The sequence below is a fragment of the Acipenser ruthenus genome, chromosome 37 (assembly GCF_902713425.1).
Source record: "Acipenser ruthenus chromosome 37, fAciRut3.2 maternal haplotype, whole genome shotgun sequence".
Taxonomy (NCBI): domain Eukaryota; kingdom Metazoa; phylum Chordata; class Actinopteri; order Acipenseriformes; family Acipenseridae; genus Acipenser; species Acipenser ruthenus.
Window position 1 is genome coordinate 3,080,230 of NC_081225.1, and position 14,112 is coordinate 3,094,341.

General features: G+C 44.8%; 1 protein-coding gene across 1 annotated transcript; it reads left to right on the top strand.

The window, feature by feature from the left end:
- Positions 1-1,622: 1,622 nt before the first annotated feature.
- Positions 1,623-9,682, top strand: LOC117397767 (serine/threonine-protein kinase pim-2-like). Its single transcript, XM_034912489.2, has 6 exons — positions 1,623-2,280; positions 2,641-2,744; positions 2,878-2,928; positions 3,027-3,405; positions 9,213-9,389; positions 9,518-9,682. The coding sequence occupies exons 1-6, from the start codon at positions 1,623-1,625 to the stop codon at positions 9,607-9,609; spliced, it is 1,461 nt and encodes a 486-aa protein (XP_034768380.2). The 3' UTR covers positions 9,610-9,682.
- Positions 9,683-14,112: the final 4,430 nt, after the last annotated feature.

Here is a 14,112-nt window from a genome sequence, read left to right on the forward strand (position 1 = left end):
AAAGAATACAGAATCAAACATAAGAAATAAAAATGAAATGATCCAATAGTTCAACAATTTACAACAACTTAACACAGCATGAATGACCTGTAGTTTCAGCAGAAATACAATAAGATCATGTAGAACACAGACGAATAAAGGAAAATAACTGGATAAGAGACTCAATACCTGAAATCATGATGCCTGAATGATTAAATAGAAAGGAAGCGCAGATAGTCACACCATTAACTATGTAGTAAATGACATCACAAGCACATTCGTAGAGTCTAATAGAAATAAGCGAGTGTAGGTACGGCAGCAGTCTTTTGGGGGGGCTTCTTACTGGCAGTAGTTTGTACAAGAGCCCCTCTAAACCCAGGTCAGTCGATTTTGTCCACGTGCTTTTTCCGTCCATCCGATGAGACGTAATGCCGAGGGCTGCTGTAAGTGACTCTGCGGCAATTGTTGATGCTTGTCCCCCTAGTCTAAGTCACTTTGGATAAAAGCGTCTGCTCATGACTAATTAATACTAATTAGAATGCTCTTCTGGTTCACAAAGGGCAATACAACATGTGTTTATATTACTGCTCTTTTTACTCGGTAAATTGATATAATTAGACGTGTTATTAGTGATTTATCCTTCCTTCGTGGTTTTGAAAGTTGCTCACGGCATTTGCCGGTATTATCGACGTGGAATAACAGCTGTTTGATGTTTCCCTGATGCATGTTCAACACAGTAAAAGCACAGCAAAGTGTAACAAAGCACAGTGAAAGAATGAAGCCTAGGGAAGCATTGTAAAGCACAGAGGTATGGTAAAGCATATCATAAATAATAATAATAAAAAAAACATGGCAAACCAGGTAAACTATGGTAAAAATGCATAGTATAACCAAAGGAAAAGCATGGTGCAAAACAACACGTTTATAAGGGTTAACATAGCCATGCAGCACAGCCTATAAAAAACACGTCTTTCTTAGATGTGTGACCTACAATATTACGACGCGCCTCAGTTTTGTGACACTGCTAAGCCGCGATGACACCGACCAGTTTGAAAAATGAAAAAAAAAAAAAAAAACTTTCATTAAAGTTTTAACTTTGGTTGAATCCCTCTCAAGGTAAGAACTTTTGAAAATGTTTTTGTATCATGTCTTGGTTTGATGTTCCTTATTCCACCTATTGTAGACAGAAAGATTGTAATTTGAGTCTAAGATATTTATTATTTTAAGTCGATTTCTTACTTAGGTAGAGAACAGTTTTAGCATACAATTAAAAAAAAAACTATACATTCTTTAAGTAAATATGTATATTAAATGCATTAAATAAGATGATACATTTTAACATATTTCTTTTTTTATTTAGTTTATATATATATATATATATATATATATATATATATATATATATATATATATGTATATATATATATATATATATATATATATATATATATATATTGAGCAGTTTTCTTGGTGCATAACTATTTTATTATATGAATTGCATGTTATTATTAATAAAACATTTTAAATATTTGCTTAAAGTTCATAAATATATACAAAATAATTAAATTAAAAAAAAATATTAGTTTTATGTGTTTTTTTCATATGAATGTATTTGTATTATTACTGTCGCTGAGGCAGAGACAATGAATAAACAGGGCATTGATACTGAGGTGGTGGAGACCAGAATGGAGCTGAGGGAGTTCAATGGGAGGAGGAGGTTTTACCTCAGCAAGATGAACAAGTGGAAGAGTAAGAGGCTGAGAGAGAAACAGCAGCAGGAGAAGAGCAAGGGGCGAGAGGGGGCAGAGGTGGAGGGGAGCGCTCGCTCCAAATCCGAGGGCCTGGTCAGACCGGGGAGGTCCCAGATCTTTCGGGTGCCACAGGAGAGGAACGAGAGGAAGAGGAAAGTGATGTTCTCCAAGTCGATCAAATCGACGAACGAGGAGACCAAGAAGAGGAGAATGATCTCGACGACCCTGCCTGCCAGGGCTCCTGCCAAGAGGAAGGGAGACCCCTTAAAGCAGGGACCCTCGAGGAAGTGGAGCAGGGTGGAGGAGCCGGAGAAATCCAGCCCCCACAGGAAGAGGGACTCGCGGCCTGGACCCTCGAATCTGGGCCTGACAGGGAGCTTCCTGGTCCTCCGCTCTCGCCAAATCTTCCGGGAGCCCACGGTACCCTGGAGATCTTCCCCTTCCAGCAAGAATGACCAGGACTACAACACTGCTGACTTCAATCGCACAGCTTTCCCCACTTCTCACTGCAAGCCATCGGCCCAGGGTTCGAGACCCAGGGCCTCTCGAGGTGAGAGAATCTAGACTCTTGTACTGGGTCGTATCGCAGCTACAGAAGCAGTTTGTATATAGTTCAGTTTGTAGACTTCCTCCGCATTAACCAGTCTTATTCCAAAATCCAAATGCCATATTTGTTATCGAATATAGTACCAGGGGCATTTTTCTTGTTCAAAGTTCAAGCATCGTCACTTATGTCAGAATGCCAACCGGCTGATGACATGTCAAAAAATACATGAATTAATGTGTCATCGTGACATCATGTTAATGTGTCATTGTGACATCATGTTGTATCAAATTACTCTCAATTGCTATTAAGAACCGTGTCTTTTTTAAAAAAATGCATTTTAATGCCCTCTTTGTATTTGAATAGGAGAGAAGGAGCCCTTCAATAACTTGTATTCAATGGGCTCCATTCTGGGGATTGGAGGCTATGGGTGGGTGTTGGAAGGACACCGCAAGTCTGATGGTCTGCCGGTATGTAGAGTCCGATTCAATATGGCAGCTTCACATTCAGCCAACCTGTCGTCTTTGAATTCATCAAGTTTATTTTAGCATTTCTACAGTTATTGACAATGCCTCTGATTAAACTCTTTTGCTTTCTGTCCAGGTGGCAATAAAATTCATTCCCAGGGAGATGGCGAACAACTGGGTGGAAATAGTGAGTTCATGAACATGTTACGGAATCGGTTTGAAAGTATCTCTAGTTGTCATCTCCACAATGCATTAAGCACCTGCTCCCCCCCCCTTGTCTCTTAGCCCCAGGAGAAGGGGAGGCTGCCCCTGGAAGTTGCCCTGCTGAAGCTGGTTGGCAGAGCTCCCGCGCATCCCGGGGTCATTGAGCTCCTGGAGTGGTTCGAGCAACCCGAGGCGATCCTTCTGGTCCTGGAGCGGCCGCATCCCTGCAGTGACCTCTTCGACTTCGCGCATTCCCAGGGAGGCCTTCTCAAGGAGCACACCGCCCGCAATCTGATGCACCAGCTGGTGGTGGCGCTAGAGCACTGCCACAGACGAGGGGTGCTGCACAGGGACGTGAAGCCCGAGAACATCCTGGTGAAGACCGACACCAAGTCCCTGAAGCTCATCGACTTCGGCTGCGGGGATCTGATTCAGGACTCTGTCTACACAGAGTTCGCCGGTGAGTGACTGCAATCACAGATCTCAGCACCATTTTTCCTTTCAAGACTGACCTGATCGGGGAGCCTTGTTTATAGTACCTTGCTGCTTCTATCTGTATATATTTCGTATTTATTGTGTTTTTACACAAATTGTGTGTGATATTTAAACTATTCGCTGTAATAGTTTTTACTAATTACGAGTATTGTGTGCACTACAGCCTGTTGCTTGTTCCGTCCCGCTGCATGAAGCCAGCGGCTCGAGTCGCTCCTTCCCAGGGATCAGACAATTGTGCTCTTCCCCCAAGGCTGCATTGCTCCAGCTGGAGCTAATTTTATTTCTCATTTTTGCTCATTGTTGGAAAGTATTTTCTCTTTGTGTGCTTCCTGTTTTTTACACATTCTACACACAGGCCTGTCTGCAATGTGGTGCTCAGCACACATTATTATTATTATTATTTATTTATTAGCATTATCCAGGGTGACTTACAGTCGTAAACAAAAATACATTTCAAGAATGCAGCAAGCAGCTGCTGGACTTAGCAGCACTGCGTAGGACCGAGATACTGCGTTGGTTGTTGCTTGCAATTGGATCACAGTATCTTCATGCCGTTTTGGTGACAGCTTTTAGCTGTGGTTTTGCCAGTAATGGTTACATTTCGTACTTGAAAAGGAACTAAAGCCTATTTTGCTGCCTTTAGTACCAAAATATTAAACACGGGAAAAATGTTAACTGCAAACCTGAAATGACAAAACTGAAGCTTTTGTGTTTTTCTTTATACACACTGTACATCTCTAGAGTATGTAGAAATTATTTTTTAAATAATTAAGTTTTAAAACCACAGATACTGTCAAATTATTAGTAAATTATATAACATAATATATGCCACTGGAGCCTATCAACCTAATCAGATAATATTAATTAAAAAAAAAAAAAAAACATCTTATACGACTAAGCATAGATTTAAACAGCTAGTGTTTCTCCCTCTGTTACACTGTCTATTATTACAAAGGCAGACACACAGCTGAAATCAATGCCATTCTTCGCAATCGTTTTAATGAAGCCTGACCTACTGCTGTTGTGTGGTTAGAGTCAAGATGTAGTGTTTCTACTAAGTAAGCAGTAAGTTCCTCTGAATTAGCAGTAGTAAAGCTCTGTGGGATGAAAATAATGTACAAAACACAGCTGCCTTGATCATCGGTGGCCTCGTCGCATACAACGCTGACAGACTCAGAATCGTTCATTCTGCCTGTAACAGGGCGAGGATCCCTGTACATTGATTTGTTTATTTATTTTTAGAACGGGGTCTCCCCCTCCTGTGCAGGTTATTGTTTTGTATTTGTTTTGTTTTATGATTGATGTATTTATATGACCGTGAAGCGCTGTCTGTATTGTTTTTGTATTTATTTATTTATTTTTAGAACGGGGTCTCCCCCTCCGCTCCTGTGCAGGTTATTGTTTTGTATTTGTTTTGTATTATGATTGATGTATCGTGAAGCGCTGTCTGTATTGTTTTTGGATTTATTTATTTATTGTATTGTTTAGTAGCGTGGATGGGTAGCCCCATCCACAGTAATTAAAAAATCTTGTGCAGATTGTGGCCGAGGGGTAATAGAATAATTGCCAGCTAGTTAAACCCCTCGGCCACAGTATAAAAAGCCTGCAGCTCTCCATGTTCTGGGGGTGGGTGTTCAGAGGAGGAACGAGAGCAAGCGAGGAGCGAGCGAGAGAGATTAATTTAAAAACGAAACTAAAACCTATGGTTTCCGTGATGGCTGCTGCCCAGCCGGACCTCAGTATTGAGTCTTTGTGTTTGTGATTTGTTTTGTTTAATTATTTATTTTCGCTCTGTGATCAAGTGTTTTCTGTTTAAGTATTTTATTTACTTTTGTATTTGAATGCAAACGCCACGTCTTTTGCACTGCAGTACTTGCCTTTGTTTTTCTGTTCCTGCATCTGGTCTGACGTCACCACTTGCCATCCCTGTCACACGTGGTGTCAGAGTGAGATCAACAGGGGGTTCCCGAGTGGCGCATCCAGTAAAAGCACTTGCGTAGAGTGCCGGATGCGCCCTATAGTCTGGACGTCGCGAGTTCGAGTCCAGGCCGACCGAGGACGGGAGCTCCCAGGGGGCGGCGCTCAATTGGCCGAGCGTCACCCGGGGGGAGGGAGGGTTAGGTCGGCCAGGGAGTCCTCGGCTCACCGCACACCAGCGACCCCTGTAGTCTGGCCGGGCGCCTGCGGGTTTGCCTGTAAGCTGCCCGAGAGCTGCGTTGTCCTCCGACGCTGTAGCTCTGGATTGGCTGCATGGTGAGTCCGCAGTGTGAAAAAAAGCGGTCGGCTGACGGCACACGCTTCGGAGGACAGCGTGTGTTCGTCTTCGCCCTCCTGAGTCAGAGCAGGGGTGGTAGCGGTGAGCTGAGCATAATAAAAATAATTGGCCATTCCAAATTGGGAGAAAATAATAAAAATAATTGGCAATGACTAAAAAAGAAGTGGGATCAACAGCGTCTCCTGGACGCAGGCAGAAAAAGGTACTGCAGGAAAGGGTACTGCACTTTTTTTGTTTTTGTTTTTTGTTATTATTACCTGTGAGGAAGGAAGAGGATGGGAGGAAGGAGGAAGAGCTGCAAGAGGCAGCAGCAACAGCTGCCACCGGGGGACATTGGCCCGATCTATGTAGTAGATGAGTGGTGCCCTGGTTGTGGGGAGTTTGGGCACACAGTGGCCATCAGCCCCACCCAAACAGAGATGAGGAGAAGGAGGCAGAGAGGAAGGAAGGCACGGGAGGAAGAGGAGTGGTGCACCCACTGCATGCGGTACGGGCATGAGGAGCACCACTGCCTGGAGGTCTTCCAGGAGACAGACCTGGAGTGGGAGGAGCCAGAACGTCCTGCGCCTGAGTGGGAGGAGCCCGAACGTCCTGCGTCTGAGTGGGAAGAGCCCGAACATCCACAGCCCAAGAGGGGGGAGTCGGTGCGTCCATAGCCCAAGAGGGGGGAGTCGGTGCATCCACAGCCCAAGAGGGGGGAGTCGGTGTGTCCACAGCCCAAGAGGGGAAAGGCCGAACGTCTACAGCCCACGTCTTCACCAGCAGAGGGAGAGCACCTGCTGGTTCCACCTCCATCTATGTGGGAGGACTGCTTGCCGCTCCCACCTCCGCCAGCAGAGGGAGAATACCTGCTGGTTCCTCCGCCGCAGTGGGAGGACTACCTGCTGCTCCCAGCACCACCACCAGGGGGGGAAGGGGAGGAGCCCCTGTCGCCTTCGCCACCACCCGAGTGAGAGGAGCTGCCTCTCCCTTCACGACAGGACGGACCGGGAAAGGAGTTTGGCGGTCCACAGGCCCCTTTGCATAGGCTGCTGAGCAGAGCAAGGGGGAAAACCATCGTGTCGCAGTGGCTGAGAAGAGGGCCAACCCCAGCACCACCGCAGGTCCTGGCTCCCCTTCTGCCGTCGCCTTCCGAGGGTCCGCTGCCACCGTCGCCTCCCGAGGGTCCGGCACTGTCCTGCCGTGCTCCGCCCGTGGATGCCAGTTCGCCACCGCCCAGGGATGCCAGTTCGTTATCGCCTGGGGATGCCTGCCTTGCAACGCCCAAGGATGCCTGCCTTCGGGAGGGGCCCCTTCCGCCTTCGTAGCCAGAAGGGGAGAATCTTGCATGTGCCCTGGCCTACAGCAGGGGAAACAAGGCAGTCAATTTTCAACGATGAGCCTATCTGCCCGGGGTGACAAACTGGGCAAAGGACCTCCTCTCAAGGGCAGTCCCCAGCAGCTCAGAGTGGAGGCTTCACACCTAGATGGTGATCCTCATCTGGGAGAGATTTGGGAGAGCAGAGGTAGACTTATTTGCCTCCCAGGAATCAACCCACTCTCACCTCTGGTTCTCCATAATAGGTTGCGGGGACCTGCTTGCACACCAGTGGCCGAGGCATCTGTTATACATCTTCCCACCGCTCGCCCTGCTCTCGCTGTGTCTGGAGAAAATCAGGCAGGACTGGGCCAAGATGCTTCTATTAGCCCTTTATTGGCCCAGGAGACTCTGGTTTTCAACTCTGATTCAGCTTCTGAGAGGCCAGCTGAGGAGACTACCGAAGACCTGCGACCTGCTCATTCAGGCACGGGGGACCTTATGGCATCCCAACCCATCAAGCCTTCAACTCTGGGTCTGGCCCCTGAACGGTGACATTTGAGCTATCTGGGTCTGTCCAATAGGATTACTGACACCCTACAAAATGCCAGAGCAGCGTCCAAAGTTTTCCCAGTACGGGTACGAGTAGGGCGTCTTTCAGGTGTGGTGTCTGCATCGTGGGTTCCACCCCACGACTTGTCCCATAGCAGTAGTACTGCAATTTCTGCAGGATCTGTTTGATGAGGGGAAATCCCTCTCTACATTAAAAGTCTATCTGGAAGTTATTTTAGCTTGCCATGTTAAGATTGACTAGGTCTCTCCAGGAACTCACTTCCTGGCAGGGCAATTTTTGAAAGGGGCTCATGTCTTGGGCCACCTATGAAGGACAGAGGCCAGGACAAAGGTTACGCTCCTACCAATACTGCCTTTTTGCTGAAGACTATCTCGGCATTCCATGTCAAGCAGTTCTGGCCCTAGCATATTATGTTGACAAAACGAAAAGTTGGAGGCAGTTCAAACAATTTTTTGTCTGCTATGGATCGAAGTCCCATGGTCAAGCCCTATCTAAGCAGCGGCTGTCCAAGTGGTCAGGACTGCCTATGAGATGGCCAACTTGCCCCCTCCAGAAAAGCTCACTGCCCATTCCACCAGGGGCATGGCAACTTTGTGAGCCAGTATGACTCCATTTTTGACCAGATTTAATTTTACAATCTTCATTAGAGAAATGGTGTCTCTGCAGGTCCTGTTATCTATTTTTATGGTGCGAGATGTAAACAAAATCTGTTTGAAGCTTGGTACATAGTTCTGATAATAATCTTCATTTGTTTAAAAAGTCTATGAGTAGCTGATCCTCACAGCACAGGATTAAGCTTAACAAATTGAGTTTTTCCATACCTCTTGTCACAGTAGTTTTGGGAAGGAATTCAATAGGCATATTCTCATTTAAGCAAATATAAAGTGTACTTTTCTACATCACACTGGGGCTTAGCCTTGTAGCATTCCGGTCATTCCGCAATCTTGCCCTTGCAACGGCTTTGGACACTCAACCATTCAGTAATGGTTACATTTCGTACTTGAAAGGGAACATTAGGTTATTATCATAACCCTGGTTCCCTGAAATAGAAATGTAACCATTACCCTTCAAGGTTGCTGCTTCCATGGTTGCTGCAGGAAAAATGACGCTGAGATCTGTGAGCGTAGTCCTTTTATGACCTCGGCGTCTCGGGCTCAAAGAGCAGCTTTCGTATACAGTATTCAGGATTCAGGTCTTCAGCATGTACATACCTATTTGGTAATGGATACATTTCTATTTGAGGGAACCAGGGTTATGATAATATGAATCGATCTGGGGCTAGGGGTCGAATGAGATCTGGGTCTAGTTTTACAAATCAGTTTGAAGCAGCAGTCTGCTAAATCCAATTGACTTCCTTAAAAAAATAACACATTTAATATAGACTTGCTGAGTAGATTTCTACTAAACTTTATCATTCTGTCTTAAAATATTGTTTTTTGAAACAGGTAAAAATCAGATAGCTTGTGAGCGAGCAGCCTGCTAAGTGCTAGCAGTGCTTTGTGAAACTGGTCCCTGGTTTTGTTAAATCAAGGTAATAATACACTGAAGTGTATTCTGTATATCACAGTCGCTTGTTGCTTGTGCTCTTGTGCGCAGCTGTTCACTTAGCCCTGCCCTCTCTCCCAGGCACCCCTCAGTACGCCCCCCCTGAGTGGGTGCTACAGCAGCAGTACCATGCCCTACCTGCCACCGCCTGGTCCCTGGGGGTCCTGCTGTTTGACCTGGTGTGTGGGCACCTCCCCTTCCGAAAGGACAAGGACATCATCCGCGGGGTCCTGAACTTCAACAAAGGCGTCTCCAAAGGTGAGTTCATGAGGGTGCTTCAGGGTTAGTTTTAAGGACCGCCCCTGTAATAGTGCCTGTTTGGTGGGAGCCTCTGATGTGATGCCTCACTGCCTCCTGACTCCCTCACGGTTTCTCCTCCCTGTCAGAGTGCCGGAATCTGATTCGACGCTGCCTGTCACACTGCCCAGAGAGCCGTCCGAGTCTGGAGGAGATCCTCCTCCACCCCTGGATGAAGTGAGAGGCCTGGCTTGCAAGGTAAGGGGGCAGCCGTTTATTCCTAAGGGTGCCAGTATCGGTACATGACATAAGGACTAGCATTATAGTTAACCATTATAACATTGTGATGCTGTTGTGATTGGTGAAATGGCACCATTCTGTAAACCAGATGTTGCATCTTATGAGAACATTTTTAAATAACTCTTCCTTGTCTCTAGGAGTCCTTGCCGCTCAGCTGTCCTGGCAGGGAGGAGAGAGGCAGGGTGTGTGGAGAGGTGAGGCCGGCGGTGGGAATGGCCCACGAGGATCCGGTACCGGCAACGGAACTCCCGCGAGACCCAGCCCTGCTCGCCCTGCACAGAGACAGAGAGAGAGGGAGGGACGGAGGGAGGGGGTAAAGAGAGGGGGATACATTCGCAGCTATTAATCCTGAATCAATCAATGAAATACAGAATCAGCTGTGCACCTTCACAATAAAAGTGTGCAATCTGATTTTGTAGTCCTTTATGTTGTCTCTTTTGTCATATTTTAACAAATATCTACATCATACGAACAAAAGGCAGAGGGTTTGGAACCACCAGCTCCAGTACCACTGCAGTGGAACAAAAGAGTCTCGTGCCCATGTTGTGGTGCTCAGTAAAACCAACAGTGCAAGTCACCTACAGCCAGAAAGCAGCATGGCTAGTTTCAACCACAGGTTACCATACAGTATTCATATACTACCTATATACACACACACACACACACACATATATACATATTATCTCTGTTATGTATAAGAAAGCAATTACACACGACAGGGTGTTAAAATATTGTTTAATATCTGCATTCCTTGGGGTTTTGTTTTTTTCACAAGGCGAAGCTGAGTTTAACAGCCTGGACCAGTGCTTATATAACTGGCACCCCTCACCCCAACCTACCCCTCCCAAAGTGAATGGGTCGTCTACAGAGTCAGGCAGAGTGGTTCTGAAAGTTCTGAGCTGAGCTGGCATTGTGACATATCTGCACAGGCTCGAACACCAACGAGATTGTTCCTTCTTTTCTTGCCTTTTTCTGAATGTATACAGATTCTGTTAGTCACACATTGTATCAAATACTCCAGAACCAAAGGGGGAGGGGCTGCTGTCATCTCCAGAGCCAGAGGGGGGGGAGCCGTAGCTGTCTCCAGTGCCAGAGGGAGAAGCCCCACTGTCTCCAGTATCTGGAGGGCCCAGCGCTGCTCCTAGGGGTTAAACGGGCATCTCCTCATCGAACCCTAGGGGTTATCATGGGGGTTAAATGGGTGCCCCCTCACAGAAGCCTGGGGGTCTTAAAAGGGGTTAAACGGGCACCCCTAATCAAAGATCCAGAACCAGGGGAGAAGGAGGAGACGAGGAGATCACAACCCCAACCACCACCCCTGTGCTGTAAGCCCTTAGTTTTTGAGTTGGCTGAACCCCCTGTCAGACTAATTTTTATTGGTATTATTTTGTTCCTTAATATGTCTAGATTCCATTTCTGCCTGTTGCCAGCTGAATAACTGTCCGTTTAGATGCACAACAACCTATTTTGGACCTGCCATTACTGCGCTTCAGACAGTAGAACGCCATCATTGCAGAGAATCAAACCATCCTTCTTGTGTTAACTCGTCACGCTGCTTAAATATACCCCAGGACTCCATACAGAAAGTTGTATTTAAATAGTTGTGTTATTTCTTGATGTTTACTTTTTTAAAACTTATTTTGGTATTAGAACACCAGACTTTTATCAGCATCTAATTTGTTTGTGCACCGTGCCAATTGCTTCCTGACTTCCCCTGGTAATGGAGGGGTGGGGTGATGTGCAGCAGTGATGTGGCATGTGACAAAAGAATACCGATGTAGCATCGCCTATTTTATACAGAATATTCTTCTCATTAGTGAAATTTTACCATTACAGATACTTTTTTTTTTTTTTTTTTTTTTTTTTAAATACAGTACATACGTATATATTTACATATCAATGAATAAAGTTTTTGGTATATAATGTTGACAGACTACACATTACTGACACCTGAAACCTAATCAATTAATTTCAACCTGACATATTGTGCCGCCAATATAAATAATTTATAATGTACGTGTGTGTGTGTTTTTATCTATCTATCTACATAGAGAGAGAGAGAGAGAGAGAGAGAGAAAGAGAGAGAGAGAGAGAGAGAGAGAGAGAGAGAGCATAAGAAAGTTTACAAACGACAGGAAGTCAATCTTATGTTCTTATTCCCAGAGGTTTCATTTCCCCTGCTATAAATGGTTCGGGTTTTGTTTTTCCTCTCCTGAGTGCTAACGGACCATGCTTGCATAAGCGAGCGAGCACAGGTGGGCAGAATGGCCTTTTCTCGTTCTAGAATTTCTTATGTTCTTATGTTCTAAACTGCATGAACATCTTTTTTTCTGCAGATTTCTTTTTACATCCAGTTCAGAGAAACAATAGATAAAAGTGAAAGCTAAAACAGGCCTATGCTTTTGCAGATTACATTTTATCCCCTCAAAGGTATTTCAAACGTTTCCAAGCTTTCTTCATGAAGGTAATCGCTTTAATTTTTTTCAAGGTTTAGCATAACAGAGGCAGAAGTGTTAAAAGGACTAGGAGCTCTTAAGATAAACAAATCCCCTGGGCCGGATGAGATCCTCCCAATAGTACTCAAAGAAATGAAAGAAGTTATTTACAAACCGCTAACCAAGATCATGCAACAGTCTCTTGACACAGGGGGTGTACCGACAGACTGGAAAATTGCAAACGTAATACCGATCCACAAAAAGGGAGACAAAACCGAACCAGGTAACTACAGACCAAAAAGCCTGACATCTATTATATGTAAACTCATGGAAACTATAATAAGATCCAAAATGGAAAATTACCTATATGGTAACAATATCCTGGGAGACAGTCAGCATGGTTTTAGGAAAGGGAGATCGTGTCTAACTAACCTGCTTGACTTTTTTGAGGATGCAACATTGAAAATGGATAATTGCAAAGCAAACGACATGGTTTATTGAGATTTCCAGAAAGCTTTTGACAAAGTCCCGCATAAAAGATTAATTCTCAAACTGAACGCAGTAGGGATTCAAGGAAATGCATGCACATGGATTAGGGAGTGGTTAACATGTAAAAAACAGAAAGTACTGATTAGAGGAGAAACCTCAAAATGGAGCGAGGTAACCAGTGGTGTACCACAGGGATCAGTATTAGGTCCTCTGCTATTCCTAATCTACATTAATGATTTAGATTCTGGTATAGTAAGCAAACTCGTTAAATTTGCAGACGACACAAAAATAGGAGGAGTGGCAAACACTGTTGCAGCAAAAGGTCATTCAAAATGATCTAGACAGCATTCAGAACTGGGCAGACACATGGCAAATGACATTTAATACAGAAAAGTGTAAAGTATTGCATGCGGGCATTAAAAATGTGCATTATAAATATCATATGGGAGATACTGAAATGGAAGAAGGGAACTATGAAAAAGACCTAGGAGTTTATGTTGACTCAGAAATGTCTTCATCTAGACAATGTGGGGAAGCTATAAAAAAGGCCAACAAGATGCTCGGATATATTGTTAGAAGTGTTGAATTTAAATGAAGGGAAGAAATGTTAAAACTTTACAATGCATTAGGAAGACCTCATCTAGAATATTGTGTTCAGTTCTGGTCACCTCGTTACAAAAAGGATATTGCTGCTCTAGAAATAGTGCAAAGAAGAGCAACCAGAATTATCCTGGGTTTAAAAGGCATGTCGTATGCAGACAGGCTAAAAGAATTGAATCTATTCAGTCTTGAACAAAGAAGACTACGCAGCGATCTGATTCAAACATTCAAAATCCTAAAAGGTATAGACAATGTCGACCCAGGGGACTTTTTTGACCTGAAAAAAGAAACAAGGACCAGGGGTCACAAATGGAGATTAGATAAAGGGGCATTCAGAACAGAAAATAGGAGGCACTTTTTTACACAGAGAATTGTGAGGGTCTGGAACCAACTCCTCAGTAATGTTGTTGAAGCTGACACCCTGGGATCCTTCAAGAAGCTGCTTGACTCTACGCAGACTGGTGAAAGTCTGAGCTTCGTGAACGCAATCAGATGCTGCAGGGATGCCAGGGAAAGTCCCCATAGGCTAACATTAGTGCGTCGATGCACCACCGGTGATCTCTTAGCAGGGGATTCAGGGGACGCACCTATCAATAAGAAAACTTTTTTGTTTGTGTTTAACCATACTTAATAATACAAGTCATAAAGCTGTAACATTTCATTTAAAAACCGAGGGCTATGCACTGTACTATGCATATGCATTTCCTGTAAGTAATGTATCTTCTGCTTGAAGCTGTTCCACAGTTTTCTGACAGGACTGAATCAGAGCAGATTTTCTTCCCTAAAGTGATCGGAGGAGTTTCCTAGATTTGTCTGTCGCTTTGTTTACTGGAACAAACTTGACCGAGTTGTCGTGTACACATGGAGTCTGATTGGCTGAAAGCGTTCCTACTCAGATCCTGGTTGGCTGAACACCACGC